This window comes from Uranotaenia lowii, chromosome 1, assembly GCF_029784155.1.
Source record: "Uranotaenia lowii strain MFRU-FL chromosome 1, ASM2978415v1, whole genome shotgun sequence".
Classification (NCBI taxonomy): domain Eukaryota; kingdom Metazoa; phylum Arthropoda; class Insecta; order Diptera; family Culicidae; genus Uranotaenia; species Uranotaenia lowii.
In genome coordinates this window covers 206,568,544-206,593,494 of record NC_073691.1, presented here as the reverse complement: position 1 = coordinate 206,593,494, position 24,951 = coordinate 206,568,544, and the positions used below count along the sequence as shown (strand labels likewise).

Here is a 24,951-nt window from a genome sequence, read left to right as displayed (position 1 = left end):
ATTCATCCTCCCTCCTCACGCATGCAAAGTTCATTTATTCATGCAAACTGGTTCGCATGAATAAATGAAAATCCCGAGGGGTTGGTTTTCGTTTCGTTTTCCAGGTCACTCCTTTCCGGCCAAAATCCCCAACATACGCAGGGGAGAAAAATGGTAGAATTAAAATGCTTGACCAGACCACGACATCTCGTTGCTGCTGGCTGATGCTTCTGTCAGACAAGAAATTCCTTTTGCCGGGCTCAGCGAACTGTTTGAATGCTTCCCTTGTAACCCAGCTAGCCATCCATCATTCCGGAAGCCGGAACATGGTAACACACAAAAAGGCCGAAAAAGCGAAATGCCATTCTCTGCCCTGGATTGTTTCATGTTTTTTTTTATAAATTTTGAAATATTCAAGTGAGGCTATCAGTCAGACTGATTTTTTTTTTTACTTTGAAGCTCAGCTAAGTGTTTATCAAAACTAAGGGAAATTTAAAAAAATAATTTGAACCCTTCTAGACCTTCATTGTGCCGTCATATCTTCGGTTCGAGTTGTTGGCCTAGTAAAGTAAGTAGAAAAGCATATGCGTAACAACAGGGACATGTACCCACATACGCCTATCTAGATGTGATGATGAGGATATGTGCCGAACATAGAAGAGGAAATCTTAGGGCTAAAATGAGTGAGCATAACTCACGTTGGCTTTGCGTCCTATTTATGTTGGGTCCCCGCAGGAGAAATGAATGATTATGATGGTTCTTTTGAGTACATGAGAAATCATTGAGGCTCCCTACCAGTCCACGTGGATGGAGGTTACGCCTGCTCGGGAAGAAAGCCACGCTGAGCGGGATTTCCGCTAAGATGACAAACCCAGGGAAAGTGAGTGTGTGTGATTTGTGGGCTTCATATTTCGGTTCGAAACCACCGAGCAAGCAAACCATATGGTGAAATTCAATAAATAGATCGGGGTTATTCATGGTTGGTGATTTTCTCCCGCCGCTGAGATATCGTTGAAGTTGTGCGGAGCAATCACTTTCGATGAGTTGACATTTTAGGAACATTTTAAATCATACCCAGAATAAATTTTGGATAAATATCCTTACGAAACACTTAAGGCAAGCTTGGTTATCAAAATTTGCATTTCAAATTCAGTAAAACAAAAAAGTCGACGAGTTTTTTTGGTATGCTGGGTTCCGAGTATCGGAATACCCGAAACTATTTTTTTTTTTGTTTTGTCTTTAATACTTATTGATTTGCAAAAAAACACTGTTTCTGATTTTAATAAAAGTTCGAAAGGTTGACCTTCTCCCGGCAAGTTTATAAAAAAAAGTTTTTGGAGAGCACAAAATATGAACAATCTTAAATATACCAAATTTCAATCAAACAATTAACACAGAATTTAAAACAAAATTTTTTGAAAATCTTCTAAGATTGAAGCTAGAAAAAATAAAATTCAAATATCATGAAATTCACTTCTACAATTCAGTTTGTTTTTTTTTGTTGGAATGTGAAATAGCGCTTATTCTAATAGGGCTAATTTTTCTGTTCGTGAGCCAATAGGCGTAACTTAGTACAGACCCCGTTCGTTTTTGGCAACGTTCGATTTTGGCAACATCCGATTTTGGCACATGTGCTAAAATCGAACGGTTTTTAGAAACAACATTACCTTTTAGTTTTCGTTATAACAGGACCAATTTAGTTTAAACAAACATCATAAATGGTTTTTATGTTCTAAAATGGTGATAAAATGGAACAATAAAAACCAAAGATTTTTTTAAATTTTATAAAGTATTCAAAAAGGACAAAAAGATGAAAAGTTCAAAAAGTTAAAAAACAAGTTCAAACAAAAGACTGAATATGACAAAAAAAAAACAACTAAAAAATGATGAAGAACGACAAATAAACAAATATGACAAATGAAAACAAACATTATAAACAAAACAAGAAAAGTGCAAAATGCATAAAAGACATGATGAAAAAATTAAAAAACTATTACAAATGGTCGAAAATTGACTAAAAATAACGTTTTTGATAAAAATATTAATGATTTTGTAAAAATAAATGAATAACAAGATGAGAAAAAAACCGTTCGATTCTGGCAACACAAAATGTACGGGCGTGTCGCTTAAATCGAACGGGGTCTGTATTTGCTAAATTCAATAAATTGCTTAAATTTGTCATTAAAGTTTTAGTTTTTGTGTCCAAAAATGAATTTTAGAGTCAATTTTAAAACGAGCATCAACTTTTGCTTAATCTTGCTACGATTTGAGCGCTGCTCATGTGATTCGATGAGAAATTTAAATTTCCAGTAATTTTATATCACTTTCCTCTTGTTTGTGTTTTGAATACTATCTAGATTTTGTTAAGGTTTGTCCTGTTTTTTCCAAAATTTTCATTAAATTGGCCAGAATTGTGGTGGACAGTATGGTAGCTTAAGGTTTTATATAATCGTTTTTCTTAACAACTATTTTTTATATATCTTGCTCAGTTTCAACTCCAATCTAATACGGTACAAATCAATGATTTCAAATTGCTTTTTCGGCATGTTTTGCCCCAGAATTCACTGGAATTCGTTCACTTATGACAAACACCCTAGAAGCGACATGTAATTTGTCATTTTGAAAATTATCCGATCTTTCCATGGAGCGTGGGATTAACGATTTGCAGCAAAACCTTTTGACATGCAGTGCCAACTAATTTTCACTTACAGTACTAAAAAATATGTGATGATAGCTGTTTTCTAACACGGAAGTGAATACAAATTGTTTCGAAATTTTAGTTTTTTTTTTCTCAGAACCTGTCTAGTTACCAACAATAAAAATCGAGTAAGAAAATCTTCAATTCAGTAGTTCACATGCTTCTTTTGTAGATAAGTAAATTTAAATTTAAACGTTTTTTTCTGAACAAAATTATTTTTGATTCTTTACGATGTGATTCTATCCGGCGGATTCGAGAATGGTTCAGTTTTGGAAGCAAACTATGTAAATTTTCTGGATACCGTAGAAAAACGGATAAAATGGAGGAACATTCATCACAATTTTTTTATATTCTGTTTTGATTTGGATATTTTAGATCCCATCAATGAATGATTTTCTATACAAGTTCTTTTTGTGGTTTCGAAAAGAAGAGTTTTTGACTGCAACGGTTCAACAAACCCTGAGGTAGTTGGTAGATCCGTTACGACGTCAACTTTGAGCGCTTGGTTTCAATTCTCTCATTTCGGTTTGATTTTGCAAGAGAAAACTAATTTTCTCCGAACAAGCATTCCCTAGAAAATTTGTTCTGATACTTTTCACAGTGGCAGTTTAATTTTTCTACCGAATTGATTTCTTCTTCAAAACTCTTCAAGTATTAAACTAAATTTTTATATTTCAGAAATCGATGAATGTTCGAAATGGTGTGAAAACTTACTTGTAATCAAATAGTTAGAAATAACTCTTTGTGATCGGTTGCTTGACTTTGAACCTTTAATGCATAGTGTTTTTTAAATCAACACTTATCAAAATCAAAATATCTCGAAAAAAAGGTCTAAAGGTTAAAAAGACTCAGCTCATGGTATTTTTATTACGATATTCCCATGTATGTGTGAGATATCGAACAAAGTATGCGGAAAAATTGCTAAAACCAAATTTATTTATTTTTTTTTTAAAAAAAAGTAGTTTTTGGAAAAGCGCTGATATTTCCTTCAGATTTGCAAATTCCTTAAAGAAAATTAAACTTCAATAAATTACAAGCACCTTTCAGCATCCAATTTAGAAAGAAATTTGAAAAATCGTATTTAAATAAATTAAGAATTTCAAAAAATATTTTTCAACTTTTATAGGCCATAACTTTTATAATACTAAAAATAACGACTTCAAACCTGTTGAGTTGTGTTATTCAAATTGAAATGTTATTATTTCACCGACTCGATAACTGCTATTCTCAATTAAAAATAGTCATGCATTAAGAGTTAAAAAAAACTTGCTACATTCATAAAAATTGTAGTGTCATATTTCCCTAGTATAAGAATTGTTGATTGCAAAGGTGGTACTGGAAACTTGATATCTCGGGGACTATGGGTTGTTTTAAATTGGCACAGCGCACCAAATTCTAAAAATTATCAGGGATAGAAGAATCAACTGGCCTGAAAAACATTGATCGACTACGTAAATCACTTTTTCTTGCCTTGTTCACTATTCCATTCTTAGCTAATATTTCTTTGAAAAACGAAATTTTCGAAGCAGCAAAATATTTCTCAAGTATCTGACTGAATTTCACGACGAAAGTTCTTAACTCCATTTTCTTGACTCAAAATACATATATAAAATAGACCAGAATGCGTCAACAAACGATCTGAAAAGAACCGTTTCTAAAGCCTTAAAAAGAAGATTGGCTTTTTTATTTAATTTTTTGATTGTTTCTTCACTGATATTCAATCAAATATCCTCACTATCATTTTTAGTTTCTAGAAGATTTTTCGAAATATACTTATTGATACTTCATTAGAGAAAAGGCACATACATTTTAGGAATATACGAAATTTTGCTTGAATTTCTCCTTTTCTTTGTATAAAAACATCTAATGCTTGCCCAACAGATCTTGTATGTGTGTATGGCTAGAGCCCTATTGGAAGTCTTGAAATCTTGGATAGATGAGATACCCATACTTGAAGATGAACTAATGGACTACACATCTGGTTCAAAATAAGGAACTCAAAAACATGAATGCATTTAGATGGAAAAAGCAAAAGATAGTTTAAATAGGGTTAGTTGCCGTACTTTGGACTCTTTAAGCGGTGGTTTGAGTGGTACGCAGTAGATTGCAACAAAATTTAAATTCCTTTTTGAATTACTTGAAAATGTGGAAAATTTCTCCTAACGCTTCCAAAACTCAACTTATTTTATTTCCCCATAAGCCAAGAGCTAAATTTTTAAAACCTAATGAAAATAATTCCATAACTTTTAATGGGGTTTCATTGGAATGATCTGATCACGTGAAGTACTTAGGACTAACACTTGATCGGATTCTTACTTTTAAAAATCACATTGAAAATATTCAATCTAAATGTGATAAATACACTGAATCTCTTTATTCTCTCATCAACAGGAAATCCCGCCTCTGCCTGAGGAATACGATGCTGATATATAAACAAGTTTTCCGACCAGCGATAATGTATGCAGTTCCGATTTGGTCTAGCTGCTGCGCGACGAGGAAGAAAGCCATCCAGAGGATTCAGAACAAGGTTCTGAAAATGATTTTGCGGCTTCCACCTTGGCACAGCACCGAAGATCTTCATCGGATTGCAGGCATTGAATCTATCGAAGAGATGGCCAACAAAATCATCTCTAACTTCAGAGGAAAATCGATGCAGTCTGCCATCGCAGAGATTCGTTCTCTTTATAATTAGTTTAATTTTAGAATAGTGTTTGGTTTTAAGTTTAAAATATTTTTGCCATTACAGGATGTTCTCCTACATTAAATACTTAATTGCGGTAAGCAAATTTAATTCTTATAAATAAATTTTTAATATCTAGTTAACTATAGGGCTCTGAACAGTTCATTATTGAGCTGAACACCTAAATTAATGTAATAATGTAATATAAATGTAATGATGAATTGATGCAAATAAAGACATATTTAAAAAAAAAAAAGCGGTGGTTTGTGTAAACCCATGTTATTCCCATGCATGGACGGGAGTTTTGTGGTTTTTGAAATCTCATTCGTAGTTAAAAGTCTTTACTGCAAGGTTCAATGAGAACTTTCATTCTTGGTTTTGACGTTTTTGATTGCCTTACAAAGATATGGATGATCAAAATTTCCTAATTTTAAACTGTTGTTCCTGTTTTGGTACTGGACTATCACCATATATTGGACTTAAATCTAAAATGCCAGTGAAAAGTTAGATCTCTCGAAAAAACATCAAAAATCTAATTAAATCTTTTATTTCAAATTTAAAATACAATGAATTAGGGATTTGAAAAGATTCAAATTAACACCTTAATTTCTGTAATGAATATCTCAATCTGTTTCCTCATTGGCACATTTCTAAGCAGCCTAATATTTAAAAGGTTTTTTTGTTAACTTGTTGCTTATTTAACCAAAGCTGACACAAGTTTTTGGAAATGTTCAATATAGTTTCTAAACTTTGCCCTAAGAGCAAGTTCACTGGTGTTGGGAAAAAGTGGTAGAAGTTTTGTCACTTTTTGCACATTTTGAAAATTTTGCCATGCAAAAACATTTTGAAGATCTGTAGCCTTCAAGTTTTTTAACAACACATGTTGTAGTGTGGCATGCTATGGGTTTATGTAAGCACGGATGTGTGTTGAATGATTTAAAACCAAAAGTCGTTGGTCTTGTGGTTTTGGTTCACTTGCTGTCTTAAATTTTGTATTAGAGAATGTGTTGAACAGTCTGTTTCTTTTACTACAGTAAGTTTCAGCCGGGCAAGAAGAAAATAATGTTTTCTGGGCCTAGGATTTGTATCCTATTAATTAGAAGTTCTGATTTTATTGGTCAAATTAATAAAATGCTATTGGGTGAAGAAATATGATTCGGTCATGTGATTCGTTATGATTCGGCTGAAATACTAAGTTAACTAAGTTAACTAAGAAAAGAAGCACTCAAATCCCGAAAAGTGATTCATAAGCAGCCTCCATCCCTCATCGCCTATCAATGGACTTTGGTGAGATTGATTCATTTTAGTTTAATCATTTTATACCTATTTCGTTAATCCTATTTGCCATGTAGGATTTCCCACTTAAACATCCCTTCCAAAACCTTCCCGAAACAGCTTTATGGGTTGTATGAGTTCTCTGCACCTAAAAAATTATTTTTGCTGTTTCAGACAATCCCTTCTATGATTACATTGACTTGTCACGGTGTGCATCATGGTACCACACTGATCTTCAAGGGCAGCAATTGAAATGAATTTTGAATCCTGATACTCATTTTGGCATCTTGCGTTGTCCTTGATTATCAGTTGTACCTCGTGTATCAGCCAATGCAAGATGTGTGTAGTCACCCTATGCTATGCTATGCTATGCTACGTGTTGTAGTTTGGCATGCTATGATACAAAAATAGCAATATTTCTATCACATACGGCTGAAATAGAAACAGTGCTGTAAAAAAACACAATGCCCAAAGATCTTGAAAACATTTTTGAATGGTAAAATTTTCAAAATCAAAATTTCTACCACTGTTCCCCAACACCAGTGAACTTGCTCTAATGAATATTTGCACCCTTATTGATTGGTTAGTATTGAAAAAATTGATGTCAGGTCTTAAAATGGAACATCATGGTCAAAAGTGCCTTGGAACCATAACGTACATATTTCCTGGGTTTTCAAATGATTTTTTAATATTTTAGAAAAAATAGATATTACAGTTCATTTTCATCACAGAAATGGTAGTTTTCCCTGAAAATTAGGCTTAGCCTGATGAATAATGTGATTCATTTTAAATCTCTCTGATTTCTCAAAATGCTTCCCATGAATTGAGCTGTCTGTTTTACCACTGAAGAGAAAGTACGTTTTTTAAAACGGTGAAAATTTTATTTGAGCTACTTTTTATGGCAAATAGCGGTTTGATAGAAGAAAGGAAAAATAAGAATTCATGTTGAGTTATTTCCGATTTGCAGCATTTTAGGACCAAATTAGGCTTTATTTAGGTCCAAAGTAACAACATTATATTAGGGCCTCTTCCTATGTGCTCACTGGAAGAAGGGTGATGTCTTAAATAATAAAAGATCCATTTATCGTGCCCTAATCATTATTCCATGTGAAATTGTGTTCCATGTCTTAGATAAGTGTTCGAGTTGTAGAAAAAATTGAATGGAAGCCTCCTTCCTCTCTTCCTGTATCACCAATGGAAGAATTGAGGGGTTTCAAACAATCACATGACCATTTCTCGTATCACATGCCCTGCCATACCAAATTTTCTCAAGTTATGCAAAAAAAAAAACGGAGTCATATTCTTTCCTATCTCCTCACTGGAAGAAGGGTGGCATATCAAAGATTCAGAGAAACAGAGAATTGTGCCCCCTTTTAACCCTCTAGTGCCAAACCCCACCTTCAGGCGAAGTTTTCTAAAATTGTCAAAAAAACGCAAGGAAAAGTAAAAACTCCGCTTATTAATTTAAAATGTTCAAGGATTCCTTAATTGGATAGATGTTTCAAATGCACGTGACATTCGCATTAGCTATGAGAAGCTTAAAAGCCAATTAAAACGAGAAAATTTTATATTTTATCAAAAATCATAGTTTTTAAAGTCTAAGAAAACATAATATCAGAAAGTTTATAGTTATGAAGAAAAATATAAAAGATATATGTTGCCTTTAATCAAAAAACGACGTGGATTGATTTTTTGAAGAAAAAAAACAAATTTAGTTAAAAATTATGAAACGGGCCTTAATATATGTCGGGTCCAGGACGGTTCAAGCCTTTAAAACCCATCAGATGACCACCCAATGCCGGTTTTCGGGTCCGAAAAATAACTAAGACATTACAATTCTTCTATTTCGCACTTTTCGCGACACCGAGTTACTGCACGGTTCGTTGAATACTGTCCTAGTCGGCACAACACTTGCGAACTAGGTGTACGTGAGAAAATCCAAAAGTTCATATACTCTTACTTAACTACACTTGATCGATTTTTCTAGGGATGATCAATCCGACATATATTTCGTTCGATAAATTACATGTTTTCCATCAATATGGTTTTTTGTAGAACAAAAGTTTATTGTAACCACAAAATACAACTTCTGAGAATTTTCAGCGGAAAAAACTGGGATTTTAAAGTAAGGTTGCCAGATTTTTTCATCAAGTATGCGGGCAGGGCCGATCCGGACTATTTGATATTAAAACCTGGCAAAATCCTGGCATTTGTTTTCAAAACTGTCGACCTTGGTCAAAACCCCGGGAAATCCTCAACAAAAATTTAAAAAAATCCTTGAGGATTTTTTTTCATACTCATCAGCCAATTTTAAACGTATTTTAGGCTTCCATGAAACCTTTCATGATTATTTTTATGAAACTAGCTCTATCAAATTTGTTTTGAACACCCAAAAAAAATGTATAACACAATTTGTTTTTTTTTTTTAATTTTTCAAATTAAGAGAATAGATTCGGTTTTTAATGAAATCCGGGAAACCAGGCCGGACCGGACTTTTCCCAATTTTTTTTATAAATATCCGGGCAAACCCGGATAAAAATAGGCAATCTGGAAAGTTTTTCCTGGAGGGTTAGTGGAAAGTCCTGACTTTGACAGAAAGCATCCCAAGGGCCCATTTTTTTTCTTAGTAAAATACAATTTAACTTACTTTTAACTTTTGATGAGGAATATGCATTTTAATTTAGGAATCACGAAAGTAGTATAAAAATGTCCACAACACAAATTTAAAGTCTCTCTAATCAAACAATCAATCAATCCACAACACAAAAACTCACATGCGATTTGTTCTACCTAAACTGATCTTTCCTCATATCGTTTCTTTTATTTCTGCCTAACAGTTCTTCTTTTAATTCCAAATTCCCCGAAATTCCTAACATTAATCGAACGAGTATGGCTTAAAAAAAATTGATGAAAGATGATACATCGGGGAAAGCACGCATACAAAAAAAAATAAACACAGGAGAATAAAATTTAAAACACTTCGTTTCTCCAGCTACCGGTTCACAATTCTTTTTATGAAATAACACTCATTCCCCTCTGAAATTTTGGAAATTTCGATGGACAATTCTACACTTCCTTTGAGCTTTCACTTTTAGCAAATTTTTAGTTCGTTCCCGACTGATTTACGTACTGAAATTAAAAAATTTGTAAAATTTTCGCGGACGGAAAGAAAAACTCGTGCGATTATTTAGCAAAATTTACCGCCTACTTCTCCCACATCCAGAAAGTTTGTTGTGAGGCCTGCAAATCCTGCCGGAGTTGTTCCGATAGTCTCCTACAGCAGTTATTCCTGTTTAAAACGGAATGTACGTAAAATGTAAAAGTCACAAAAACACGACAGAAAAAAACAGACAAAAACAACTTCTCTTTAGTTACTAACACTAAAAAATAAAATAAAAATTTTCTAAAAAAAACTTGAAAAACTGGCAGACATGTCAACTCCACAAAAAGAAAGAAAAAAAAACAAAACGAAAGTGTGAATATTTCTGAGAAGGCCTCACTGAAGTATTTTTCTTTTACACTTAAATATTAAAAACAAAACCAAAAATTTCGATTCCGACCAGTTAAAAAATTAAAAAAATGTAGAAAATTCTTTGTTTACAACAATTTCACCTTCGCAAAATATATCGGTCCCAACATAATCCATATTTCACAGCAAAGCGTCCAATTCTGTGGCTGGCCACCTGCTGCGAGATTCACTTTTTTATTGCTCAGGTTTTTCACCCGGGTGAGCCATCCAAGCGATGGGCATCCCTGGGGATGGCAATGAAAAATATCGTTCATTTTTTTATTTGCTTCTTGCTTACAAAATTTTCAAGCTATAGATAAATCTACCTTTTTGTCCGATCCTAGCTCTGTGAGTACACTTAGGTGATGACGGACTAGTCCGGGTGTACTTTCCGCAAATGAGTAAAAGCAGTTAGTCCGGAACCATGCAACCTGGGACCTGGGACCGCGAGATGAGAGAGACGGTTGCCGGTTGTAAATCTTTCCGGTGGCGATTTTGATATCCTTGGTGGGTTTTTTTTCGGTTAGCTCCAGCTTAGTTGTCTTCAAACAGCAAAAATCCCCGCTGGGATTCGGTCGGTTCCATTAGCAGTTATTGAACCACGCTTTTGGGGATTGATTCACTGGAGGTACATTTTGATCTAAGATCCGGATTTTTTTTTACAAAGAAAGATATCCTTAAGTTAAACTTTTTAAAGTTTCAGAGAAACTTAAATTTGTAAGGCGAAAATTTCGAACAGCTATTTTAACTTCCACCTTATGTCGTTGAGTAATTTATGCATTAATGACAACAAAGCCCAGCTGACGATTTTCTCCTCAAAAACCTTCCGCCAGGTAAGGGACGAAATCGACGAGACATGGGATGGCAGGATCATCAAAAGGACCCCTTTTTCCGGCCGGATTTAATCAACCAGTTATCAATCGTCGTGGTATGTTTAGAGGATGGAAACAGGAAGAAGCTAAGAGGAAATGTTTTCCCGGCCTTTCTTATCGGACTCCTCTAATATCGGTAACCAGGTGTTTTCATGAGCATCTAATCGACACGGCTCACCGCTTTTGGACATTTGTGCGACCCGTTATTATTTACATCGGAGCATCAACTCGGGGATCCAGGATGTTGTTCCTGCTGTCTTCCCTTTTTCTCCCCCATCGCCTGGAACTGAACCGGAACTCAATGAAGCGTTGAGGTTAGGTACATCACATCTCCTTCAAACCTGAAAGGGGTTATTAGGTAAGGTACGAGCTCCATAAAACAACCACCACTTGAAGGGTTTGATTGGTTTATCGCTAAATTGATGGGCTGGGACTAGCCGGTTATCCTTCCACAAAATCGGTTTGTTTATCGATGTCGAAAATAATTAACAATCCATCTAGGAAGGTCGGCATTTTGTTGAATATTTTGAGAGCTTTTAGACCAGCTAATTTTTCTTGAACTATTTAAACACCTTTTTCAAATTAGGAAATTCAGTCCATTATCTTTGGTCTTTATAGAAAGTGAAATTGACATCAGCAGAACTAGCTCCAGCTTCGGATTAAATTGTAATCGAAATATTTTCAACTTAGAAATAAAAGGCTGTCACCCTTTGCTCTTGTTTCCCTTGAATGAAGGACCCGAACCTTTGCGCCAGGATAGGATGAGGGTTGTAAACTATTTAATCTACAGTCCATAACCAGGAGCTGGAACGATTTCATTAGCTTTGAGGCAAACCAGTTTAAAAATATAATTAGCACTTCATGTTTCCAAAACCATAAAATGAGGGTATATTTAGCCACAGTAAAAAAAAAGTTCTCTGGTGAAAACCTAACTCAACTCACGGAAGCTGGACCAGTGGACCGAACCATTCTGGAGATGACAGTTTGCTTTCATTCTACGAGCCGGACAACGAGGATGCTGATAATCTCGCCATTAACGCTATGATAATCGGTAGAATTAATTTCCCATTCAGTTCGACCGGGCAGAATAAAGCACACATTATAGCCTTATAAGTACCGATGTGAATGTGTAGTAGGAACGAACATCCTCCATATCCATGGGTAATCTGTTCCAAATGGGTTGTTCTCGAGTTTGGGAAATTATGCTGGAAGCAATATGCATTGTTCGGAACCAATTGGAATGTTCGTGTTGTTTTCAGGAGCAAATCTAAAATGGTTTTCCAATTTGCGTTACCACATTTGCAATAATTTAGAAACAATAAGAATAAAACTTTAATAAAAAAGTACACATCAAAATACTAAACGCATGAAAACAAATTGTCAAAATTGTCAAAATTGTCAAAATTGACAAAATTGTCAAAATTGTCAAAATTGTCAAAATTGTCAAAATTGTCAAAATTGTCAAAATTGTCAAAATTGTCAAAATTGTCAAAATTGTCAAAATTGTCAAAATTGTCAAAATTGTCAAAATTGTCAAAATTGTCAAAATTGTCAAAATTGTCAAAATTGTCAAAATTGTCAAAATTGTCAAAATTGTCAAAATTGTCAAAATTGTCAAAATTGTCAAAATTGTCAAAATTGTCAAAATTGTCAAAATTGTCAAAATTGTCAAAATTGTCAAAATTGTCAAAATTGTCAAAATTGTCAAAATTGTCAAAATTGTCAAAATTGTCAAAATTGTCAAAATTGTCAAAATTGTCAAATTGTCAAAATTGTCAAAATTGTCAAAATTGTCAAAATTGTCAAAATTGTCAAAATTGTCAAAATTGTCAAAATTGTCAAAATTGTCAAAATTGTCAAAATTGTCAAAATTGTCAAAATTGTCAAAATTGTCAAAATTGTCAAAATTGTCAAAATTGTCAAAATTGTCAAAATTGTCAAAATTGTCAAAATTGTCAAAACTGTCAAAATTGTCAAAATTGTCAAAATTGTCAAAATTGTCAAAATTGTCAAAATTGTCAAAATTGTCAAAATTGTCAAAATTGTCAAAATTGTCAAAATTGTCAAAATTGTCAAAATTGTCAAAATTGTCAAAATTGTCAAAATTGTCAAAATTGTCAAAATTGTCAAAATTGTCAAAATTGTCAAAATTGTCGAAATTGTCAAAATTGTCAAAATTGTCAAAATTGTCAAAATTTTCAAAATTTTCAAAATTTTCAAAATTTTCAAAATTTTCAAAATTTTCAAAATTGTCAAAATTGTCAAAATTGTCAAAATTGTCAAAATTGTCAAAATTGTCAAAATTGTCAAAATTGTCAAAATTGTCAAAATTGTCAAAATTGTCAAAATTGTCAAAATTGTCAAAATTGTCAAAATTGTCAAAATTGTCAAAATTGTCAAAATTGTCAAAATTGTCAAAATTGTCAAAATTGTCAAAATTGTCAAAATTGTCAAAATTGTCAAAATTGTCAAAATTGTCAAAATTGTCAAAATTGTCAAAATTGTCAAAATTGTCAAAATTGTCAAAATTGTCAAAATTGTCAAAATTGTCAAAATTGTCAAAATTGTCAAAATTGTCAAAATTGTCAAAATTGTCAAAATTGTCAAAATTGTCAAAATTATCAAAATTGTCAAAATTGTCAAAATTGTCAAAATTGTCAAAATTGTCAAAATTGTCAAAATTGTCAAAATTGTCAAAATTGTCAAAATTGTCAAAATTGTCAAAATTGTCAAAATTGTCAAAATTGTCAAAATTGTCAAAATTGTCAAAATTGTCAAAATTGTCAAAATTGTCAAAATTGTCAAAATTGTCAAAATTGTCAAAATTGTCAAAATTGTCAAAATTGTCAAAATTGTCAAAATTGTCAAAATTGTCAAAATTGTCAAAATTGTCAAAATTGTCAAAATTGTCACAATTGTCAAAATTGTCAAAATTGTCAAAATTGTCAAAATTGTCAAAATTGTCACAATTGTCAAAATTGTCAAAACTGTCAAAATTGTCAAAATTGTCAAAATTGTCAAAATTGTCAAAATTGTCAAAATTGTCAAAATTGTCAAAATTGTCAAAATTGTCAAAATTGTCAAAATTGTCAAAATTGTCAAAATTGTCAAAATTGTCAAAATTGTCAAAATTGTCAAAATTGTCAAAATTGTCAAAATTGTCAAAATTGTCAAAATTGTCAAAATTGTCAAAATTGTCAAAATTGTCAAAACTGTCAAAATTGTCAAAATTGTCAAAATTGTCAAAATTGTCAAAATTGTCAAAATTGTCAAAATTGTCAAAATTGTCAAAATTGTCAAAATTGTCAAAATTGTCAAAATTGTCAAAATTGTCAAAATTGTCAAAATTGTCAAAATTGTCAAAATTGTCAAAATTGTCAAAATTGTCAAAATTGTCAAAATTGTCAAAATTGTCAAAATTGTCAAAATTGTCAAAATTGTCAAAATTGTCAAAATTATCAAAATTGTCAAAATTGTGAAAATTGTGAAAATTGTGAAAATTGTCAAAATTGTCAAAATTGTCAAAATTGTCAAAATTGTCAAAATTGTCAAAATTGTCAAAATTGTCAAAATTGTCAAAATTGTCAAAATTGTCAAAATTGTCAAAATTGTCAAAATTGTCAAAATTGTCAAAATTGTCAAAATTGTCAAAATTGTCAAAATTGTCAAAATTGTCAAAATTGTCAAAATTGTCAAAATTGTCAAAATTGTCAAAATTGTCAAAATTGACAAAATTGTCAAAATTGTCAAAATTGTCAAAATTGTCAAAATTGTCAAAATTGTCAAAATTGTCAAAATTGTCAAAATTGTCAAAATTGTCAAAATTGTCAAAATGGTCAAAATTGTCAAAATGGTCAAAATTGTCAAAATTGTCAAAATTGTCAAAATTGTCAAAATTGTCAAAATTGTCAAAATTGTCAAAATTTTCAAAATTGTCAAAATGGTCAAAATTGTCAAAATTGTCAAAATTGTCAAAATTGTCAAAATTGTCAAAATTGTCAAAATTGTCAAAAATGTCTTTTTCTTAATTTTCATTTTTAGATTGTCAGTTCAGTTTTTTGGTTTGAATTTCGGATCATGTAAATTTATCTTTGACTGTTTTAGCATCAATTTTTGTTTGTAGATTATGTTTCACATATCAAAGCTCTTTAAAGTCAAATTACTCATCATCATGTTCTCACGTTGGCATGGTTGTGGTTTAATGTTTTGACATCGACTGTTCGTTCAGCCTTATTGTGCCCGCCAGAATTTTGTGGCAAGTTTTTCTGTTCTCGATTGAAACGAGCATATTTTTGCACTCTATTCTGTGAAGTAGGAAAAAAAATGACAACAATTATTGAAACTGCTTCCAGCCAAAACCACAACATTCAGTTGTAGACTTCCATTCTGAAATATTCCTCTCGTAGCAAGAGTGGGTTTTGTTTATCAATTTTTAAAATGTTTTTTTTTTTTTTTTTTTTTTGTAGGAGCAAACCCATGTAGCAATTTGTTGATTTTATGTAGTTCTGAGTTCATACTCGGTGTTCGGATGAAGGAAAGTCGTTTCTGAAGCGGCACTTTTTGTGGGGCTCAAAACTAGAATTACATTTTATTTAGTAAAAGTGTTTAACAAATTTCATTCTATACCTACATCTTGTTATCCCCTAACCTAGCAACTCGAAACAGTTAACTGGACGGAGCAATTATCGAATCGCTGACCTGTAGGCATTTAATTATTAGCTGCTGATATTAATTTCAAGTAAACTATACTCACAGTTTCAATAAACTTTAATAATAATAATGAAATATACTTTTATAAATTCGCTATCAAAAAACGCGGTAGAATTATCTGGAAGCTAACTTCTGTTCTTCTCTTCTGCTAAGTCATCGCTTAGTGTTGACGAATGAATCCCTAAACGAACTGCCAAACACACTTCGACGATCAGGGGCTCTTTTAGAGAGAACGGCCATGTCGGTGCTAACATTCCCCGCCCCGTGGAGCTGATGACCCTCCGGATCCATCGGCTTCACCTGCAACTTCCAGCACGGCAAGTTTGACCACTGGTCGTCTCAATTCTCCATTTCTGGTTTTCACCACGACTCGCCTTACTACTCCATCCTTATTCGGTATCACCTGCACCACGCGTCCGCGAACCCAGCACCTCCGAGTCCCTTCGGCTATGTAGACCAGGTCCCCGACCTTGATCGGTTGCGTATTTTGGAACCACTTAGACCTCTGCTGCAGCGTTGGCAAGTACTCCTTAATCCACCTCATCCAATAACGTTCAGTCATTTGCTGCGACCTCTTGAAACTACTGCGTAAAGCGTCCCCTAGATCGACCGGATCACACATCGCCTCCTTGTTCTCCGATGAGAAACCTTTGATGAAGTGGTTTGGTGTAATAGCTTCTTCAATTGCGGACTCTTGTGGCATGTAGGTAAGTGGCTTCGAGTTTATCAAGTCTTCTACTTCGGCCAATGATGTAAGAAGTATTTCGTCGTTCAGCTTTCCACCATCGTCGTACGCCTTGAGAGATTCCTTCACCGAGCGCACCATTCGCTCCCAAACACCGCCCATGTGGGGAGCAGAGGGCGGGTTGAAACACCATTCCGTTCTTGCGTCCGTAAAGGTCTCCGAACAAGTTTCGTTGATTCGTCGTAATTGCTCAGCTAATTCTCGACTTGCTCCCACCAAGTTGGTCCCATTGTCAGAAAATATCTTCACAGGAGCGGCCTTCCTCTTCACGAAGCGACGTATCGCCATCTTGCAGGAGTCTGTTGATAGGCTATGGGCAACTTCAAGATGTACGCCTCTGGTCACGAGACACGTAAACACCGCAATGTACCGCTTTTCCTTATGACGAGTCACAGTTACTTCAATCGGGCCACAGTAATCGATTCCAACGTAACTGAAAGGTCGAATGTGCGGCGTCAAACGTTCCTTTGGCAGAGGAGCCATCTTTGGATGATCTGGTTTACATTTCCGTATCTTGCACCACTGGCACGCCTTCATCACGTCTTTGATAGCAGCTCGAAGATTTTGTATAACGAAGCGTTGGCGAACTTCGTTCACTACAGTCTCCCGGTTGGAATGTCCGAACTGACGATGATAGTATTCTAATAGTCTGGTAGTAACAAGGTTCTTCCGCGGAAGGATGACAGGAAAGCGAAGATCAAAGGGAAGATCTACAGCGTGTTCTATTCGGCTCTCCATGCGCATCACTCCGAACTCGTCGATGAACGGAGATTTGTTGTAGAGAAAACTGCTCTTTTCCAATGGTTTCCACTTGTCCGCTGGTTTGTCTCGGTTGAACACTAAAATTGAGTATTCATCAGGAAATTCCTGTTGTTGCGCCATCTGCCAAAGATGAAATTCTGCACGTTGATATTCTTTCTGTTGAACTTGGGTAATTGTTGCCGGAAATTGTAAAAGGGCTCGCATATTACCCCTCGGTACTACTACTATCGGCTTCTTTGCAATCCGTCTGCGGCAGTTTTCAATAAATCGGTATACCATCGTCATGGTTCTTACAATTATTTTCCATCTTGAAATACGGCTTGGATCGATGAGAGCAGCTGTAGTTGTCACGTCATGAAAAAGAAACTTTGCTCGAAGTTCTTCCTGCGTTCCCGGAGATGAAAGCGCTGATTCCGGCCAACTAGATTCGCAATCTAGTAAAAACTGAGGACCATGATACCATCGACTGCAAGATTTCAACTCTGCTTCTCCGGTCCACTTGGTTAGAATGTCAGCAACGTTGTCTTTTGTTGGAACCCACCGGCAAGTTCTTACATCGATTAGATCGTGTATCTCAGCAACTCTGTTCCCTACGAACGGCGTGTAGTTCCGAGGATCTGAAGCAAGCCATGAAAGAACTGCTTTGTTGTCTATCCACAAAAACGATTCTCGTATTGGTAAAGAATGATTCGACCGCACCGCGTTGGTCATCCTAGCACCAGCAACAGCTGCCTGTAACTCCATCCTTGGTATTGATAAAGGTTTCAACGGAGCAACTCTAGACTTAGACATCACCAATGCGCATTTAGGTTGCCCCGCATCTACTATACGGAAATACGCCACACAGCCATACGCATGCTCGCTGGCATCAGCAAACACATGGAGTTGCAAGGATTCATACGCAGCAGGATCGCAATTTTCAAAATAACAGCGTGGAACAGATAGATCTTGAAGACAAGAAAACAGTGATGTCCACTTCAGCCATTGTAGGAACTCTGGTTCTTTGAGTTCTTCATCCCAAGTTATTCCACTTCTCCACACATCTTGTAACAGGATTTTCCCATGAACCAATAACGGTGACAAAAGGCCCAAAGGGTCAAACAGGCTCATAAGACAACGTAACGCCATTCGTTTTGTTGGTCGTTGTCCCTGGAACAGAAATGGTCCCAAGTCTTCCCTGGTAGAAGTCGAGAAAAGGAAGACATCTGTTTCTGCCTGCCAGTACATTCCCAGAACGCGATCCACAGAGTTGTTCTTGTCTTCGCCCACTTTCACTAGACTTTCCGCTGATGAACTGCCCATCGCTTCTAAGAACGCTGTTGAATTGGACACCCAGTTGCGGATGTGGAAGCCGCCCTCTTGATGAATCCATCTGACCTGTTGTGCTCGTTCAATAGCTTCTGCAACAGAGTCCGTGCTGTCAAAGTAGTCGTCGACGTACGTTTTGTTGACGATAGCCTCAGATGCTTCTGGAAAGCGCTCCGTAAACTCCTCTGCATTCTTGTTTTTAATAAATTGTGCTGAGCATGGCGAACAAGCTGCCCCAAAAGTCGCCACGTCCATCACATAGACGACTGGCTTGGCTAATGGATTCGGCCTAAACAAAAATCGTTGGGCATGCTTATCATCATTTCTGATGCGCACTTGATGAAACATTTCGGCTATGTCGCCTCCAAACCCAATGTTTCGCTCACGAAATCGGCTCAACACTGTTGGCAGTGCGGTAAGTAAGTCAGGTCCTTTCAACAAAAGGGAATTGAGAGACACTCCTTCAACCTTGGCGGCCGCATCCCACACGAGCCGCACTTTATTCGGCTTCTTAGGGTTCAGCACAATATTAACTGGTAAATACCAAGTTTTCTCCGGACTGGTTTTGGTCAGCTCTTCCTCCGAAGCGATATGCGCGTACCCCTTCTGGATGTACTGATTAATTTGACTGTGTACATTATCTCGAAGCTCTTCGGATTTCGCCAGTCGATGCCTCTTTTCGGCCATAGCGTAGCTACTCGAAGGAAACTTAACGTCCGATGTTCTCCACAGCAAACCAGTCTCGAACCTTTTCCCGATTCGGGTAGTTGTTGCCTCCAGAATTTCTCGTGCTCTACGGTCAGCATCCTTCTCAGGTTGGTTCCCAATATCAATCCCAGCTTCTTCGATCGCATAAAACTGACGCAGCCTTTCGTCCAAGTTTTCACAGGCACAACGGTGTACATTGCAGTATTCGGCAACTGGTAATTCATCTCCTACTGGACCAAAAACGGACCATCCCAAGGCCGAGCGCACCGCAATGGGCTCACCTGGTAAACCCTTGCGACTCTCGATCGGATACAACAGGTCGGCGTGATCTAAACCGATTAATAGCTTCGGTTCTTCCGCAGCGTAGCTATCTACTGGCAAACCTTTCAAATGCTTAAATTTGCTGCGCATTATCGAAGTGTTCATGCTTTGCGAAGGTAAATTCAAGCGGTTGACCGTGTGCACGTTCCACATTTGGATTTTGGTATTACTTCCTCTAGGCGAAATCTGGATCCTGACGTTTTGAGAAGCAGTCTCACTTCTGGTGACGTTCGATGTCCAAGTCATTTCCAACGGCTGGTGAATTCCTTGAATTCCAATTTTGGAGGCCACATTGGCTTCGAGAAGAGACAACGATGAACCGTCATCCAAAAACGCTAGCACATCTATCTGGTTCTCTCCGTTATGCAACGTAACAGGAACTACGTGAAACAGGATTGCTCTTTTGGCCGGTCTGTGGACATTGCAGTAGGCTGTGACATATGAAGGTCCACCATTGTCTCTCCTACCTCCAGTTTGTCGCTGTTCTCTGCTTTCTTCTCCTGCTAATCTTTCTGGATGAAGCAGTGGATGATGACGTTCAGAGCACTGATTCACACCACACCTTCGTTTGGAGTTACATTCCGATGTGTGACCGAAAAAACATAACGAACACAGCTTTTCCTTTTCGATCAATTTCTTTCTTTCAGGTACAGTGAGCCGTTTGAAAACATCGCAGTTTTGCAAACGATGATCAGTGCGTGCGCAACTCACACATGGTATTCTGGCACCTTTGGGTTTCACCTCCACCTCGCTTTCCATGTGTGTGTGAAAATGTCCTTTAGAAGACTGGATTTTATCGAACATGATGGGTTTCAGCTTTCCTGAGGTAATCGTAGTCACTTCACTTGCGTCAAAGATGAGTAGCTGCATAAACTCACCGAACTCCTTCAATGTGCATTCGTTGCATGCACGTTTGTATCGCACCCATTCCATCTGATATGATGATGGCAATTTGGCCACCAATTCGGCCAAAATTGTAGGATTGGACAGATGAGCATCCAACTTAGCTGTTTCGAGGTAGTCACACACTTGTGTCACTGCTACTCCAAAGCTCAACAACGATTCCAAATTTTCCGGATGTGGAGCCGAAACCTTCCGTAAATTGGCCAATAGAGCCTTAATCAGCAGCTCTGGTCTGCCAAATAGCTGTTTCAAGACCTCGATGATAGATGGTACACATTTGGGTTCCATTAGCTTCATCTGAACCACTGCTCGAGCGTTCCCTTGCAAACTCTCCTGAAGGCGGATCAAATTTTCGGTGTTGCTGAACCCACACGCGATGTTCCCATTCTCGTACGTGTTGATGAATAAAGGCCATGTTTCCGGATCACCGGAAAAGGTCGGCAGCTTTTTCGGCCAGATGTTCCTGGCAGCTATTTGTTCCGCAGTGGGTCCTTTCCACGAGTTTTCGTTGTGCGACGATCGTTGCGGTAATCTTGTAGATACCCGGTGTTCCTGTGCTGCAGTTCTCGAACTGCAATCCGAGAGCCTCGTAGAATGTCGATTGTGCCGATTCGCTGAACTGCAAGACCTCGCGACCATTACTTCCGGATGTCGGACTGGGCTGGAATTTCCCTCAGGTTTTCTTCCACCAACAGCATTATCCTCTTCTTCAAGTTCTGGTCCATCTTTTTTCTGCTTATCAAGCCACTTTCGCACTTTATGCGTTCTACTCCACTCACTTTCCAGGACACTTTCAGCTCTATCAATAATTTCCAACTTTTCGCGTAAAAAATCCTCTTCCATTGACAACCTTTTCAATCTAGCATCGCTATCTTCTTTACGACGCTTTTCTTCCTCATCTAACCGCATTCTAGCCAGGTCTTGTTTGGCTTGAAGCAATGCTAATCGCTCGCGAACACTACCCGCGACTTTGACTGACGAACGCTCGGATTTACTAGCTACGCTAATCGGTTTACTACTAACTGCTACGTAGTTATTCTGCTTAGGTCTACTAGCACTTGGTTTAGAGTTAGTATCAAATCTTATGTTGTTGTTCTCATGACTACTCTTATCGCTATTCTTAGAACTAAGCACCTGTTCAGCTGGATCTTTAGCATTCTCGTCTACCAGGGCACTCTCCGCGTCTCCATCCGTAACTGGGGGCAAAACGGGGTCTGCTTGCTTCTTCCGTGCTCCTGTATTCCGGCTGTTCGTCGGTGTAGTGTTTCCACCCGTACACTTGAGGCAGTAGAAGGTACGATGTTTCACTCCGGGCGTAACGTTAGCGCAGTCATAATGCAACCATTTCCGACAGCCCATGCATTCTACCATCCAAGTTTTAGCGTAATTCGGTCGATCGCATACATCGCAGTCACATCCAGTGTCAATCCTGTTCTTCCTAGGTCCCATCGCGAACACTTAACGAACAAGATTTTTGAGATTTGTTCGGATGAAGGAAAGTCGTTTCTGAAGCGGCACTTTTTGTGGGGCTCAAAACTAGAATTACATTTTATTTAGTAAAAGTGTTTAACAAATTTCATTCTATACCTACATCTTGTTATCCCCTAACCTAGCAACTCGAAACAGTTAACTGGACGGAGCAATTATCGAATCGCTGACCTGTAGGCATTTAATTATTAGCTGCTGATATTAATTTCAAGTAAACTATACTCACAGTTTCAATAAACTTTAATAATAATAATGAAATATACTTTTATAAATTCGCTATCAAAAAACGCGGTAGAATTATCTGGAAGCTAACTTCTGTTCTTCTCTTCTGCTAAGTCATCGCTTAGTGTTGACGAATGAATCCCTAAACGAACTGCCAAACACACTTCGACGATCAGGGGCTCTTTTAGAGAGAACGGCCATGTCGGTGCTAACACTCGGAATTACGGAATGCTTTAGTCGTTGTTCCATGACGACATAAAAATACCAATTAAAACATAAATATGCGCTTCAACGGCTGTTAATTGTGAAAATCGGAATGTTGAAATTGCACTGTCAGCTATGTATATGAGCATAGCTGGTGGAAAATTGTGATAAATTATAATATTAAATCGAGCACACCGCACAGATTACTCGCATAATTGTAACCGAAACCATTCAACGATACAGGGGAAAAGGAAGTTGTTTGCCATATCCCAAATCCAATGAGAAACCATTGTAAATCAGCCTCTGAGTAAATGGAATTTGCGTGATTGATTTAGTTATGTTAATGCGATTTGCCAAAGCGTTCCTAATGAGCTTAGCCACTTTTTCATCCTCCGGCACTTTCGATTATTATCCAAACTCATCCATTAAAGGATGGAGTTTAGTGTCGGTGCTTAAATCTATACAGCATCAATTGATTCAATTGAACTATCCGGTGGGTTCTAGAACGATGCTATAAAACAAACCCCCGTCTCCAACACCACGTTTGCACTAAAGAGGAAGTCAGTACGCGCGTAATGTATTGCTTTAATTCATTAGCACTCTTAGAGGATTCTCTTTGTGTTTCTAGGAACTGCAGCAAGTTAGCTCACACTTGAGCACCTCCTCCGTGGCACCTCTAAATATATCCGGAACGGTTCCGATACCCATTTTCTCGGATTCCGATGCGCATAAAGAAACCATCTAATCTGAAATTCAAATCCAAATCTGCTTCTGCATTGTCCTCGTAGCAGCTCAGCAAATAGAGATTGGTACATATCTTTCTGACCGAACACCCTAGAGCAGTAGAAATCAGGAGTTGATGATGCCGGTGGTTGCTTAACGGAGAAAATACGGTATAGGATATTAGATTTTTCCTGGAAAACGGTTCGGTGGACTTTGGTGAACCAAATACTCCTTTGCCAAGATGTACGGATACGGTGACATTGAATTCTGGAACTGAATATTTACGATCCGGACGTTGAAAAATGTCTTGCACAAAGTAAAATTGTCACTTTATTTTGATGATGCCAAACGGCATCTGAAAGAAAGACAAAATAGGTCTTACAAACTTGAAACTTTTGAAACTATAAATTTGAAATCCAAACGACTCACAAACGAGGAAATTAAAAAAAATCGGCATAGCACATTCGGATAAACTTATTCGTCACGGTTTTGAAGGAACTCTCGAATTTCTCCTGTAAAATGGCTCATTAGGCGATGCACATCTTCTTTGTCCATCATTAAAGCTATTTTATTCCAATAGATCTTCATCTGATTGATAAAGTTGACAACCTTTCCCTTTGCCTTGAGTCTCCTCTTCATGATTGCCCAGTATTTCTCAATAGGGCTGAACTGGGGGCAGTTGGGTGGGTTAAGGTTTTTCGGAACAAACTGGACCCCTTTCTCTGCATTCCATTCTTGAACGTCTTTGCTGTAATGACAGCTTGCAAAATCTGGCCAAAACAGCATGGGATGGTCGTGGGATCGAATGAACGGCAAAATTCGTTTCTGGAGACACTCTTTTTAGTATAATTCCGACGTCATGGTCTTATTTGTCACGAAAACTATGGTTTTTTTTTACCACAGCTGCAAATGCCCTGACAAATTAAAAATTTTCGTGTGAATTTGTCGGCAAAAACAAATTTAAATTTGGCTGGAGAGAGAAGAGTAGGCTGCGGCCGTAGACGACGGTTGTGATTTGTTTCGCTGCGAATTTTAATCCCGGAAAAATATTCATTTTCAATCAATCGATTGTTATTTGTGCTGAAAATTGGTTCAGGAGTTGGAAGCTATGAGTTTGCATAACATAGATTCTTGTTTGGTAGATGTTCTACAAGCCTAATTTATTGAAAAAATTGGTGGATGGTTTTTAGTAGCCGCTGTAACAGCTGGAGCCGGTGCTGAAAGGAAATGAACTTCAACACAAAATACTTCCTGCAAATCATTCTTCAGATCAAACTTTCTAAGAAGACCCGGATTATATCACAATTTCTATGAAGCTGAAGTCAGAATCTTTGACCAATTGGTTGAATATACTATAAGGCATCATCATTGCAAACATTCAGATGGTACTTAGAAGAGGAAGGTAGAATGTGTCGTATGAGTTCTCTGCACCTAAAGAGTTTATTTCGCTGTTTCAGAACTTTCCTATCATGATTACATTGACAGTCAATGCAAGATGTGTGTAGTAACCCTATGCTATTCTATGCTATGCAATGCTATTCTATGCTATGCAATGCTATGCTATGCTATGCAATGCTAAAAACGAGTTTAAATTTGGCTGGAACATTCCCCCGAGTCGTTGCCGTATTGGGCGAAAATTATCTGAAAAAAACCAAAAATGAAAACTCGAGAAACCAAATCGAGAGGGAATGATTATGATGATTATGCAGGTATCAAATGCGGGAATGATTTTAGCAATAAAGAGTTGACCCAATAATAAAAAAGGAGTGATTGGTGAAGGGTGAAATGGAGTAAAAATTAAAAAAAACTCTTATAATATTTAGTCATTGAACTCAAAGCTCAAAC

The 24,951-nt window shown here is 36.7% G+C and overlaps 1 protein-coding gene across 1 annotated transcript; it reads right to left on the bottom strand.

Moving 5' to 3' along the window:
• Positions 1-15,969: 15,969 nt before the first annotated feature.
• On the bottom strand, positions 15,970-21,918 carry LOC129738323 (uncharacterized). The gene has a single exon (XM_055729506.1). The coding sequence runs from the start codon at positions 21,916-21,918 to the stop codon at positions 15,970-15,972; it is 5,949 nt and encodes a 1,982-aa protein (XP_055585481.1).
• Positions 21,919-24,951: the final 3,033 nt, after the last annotated feature.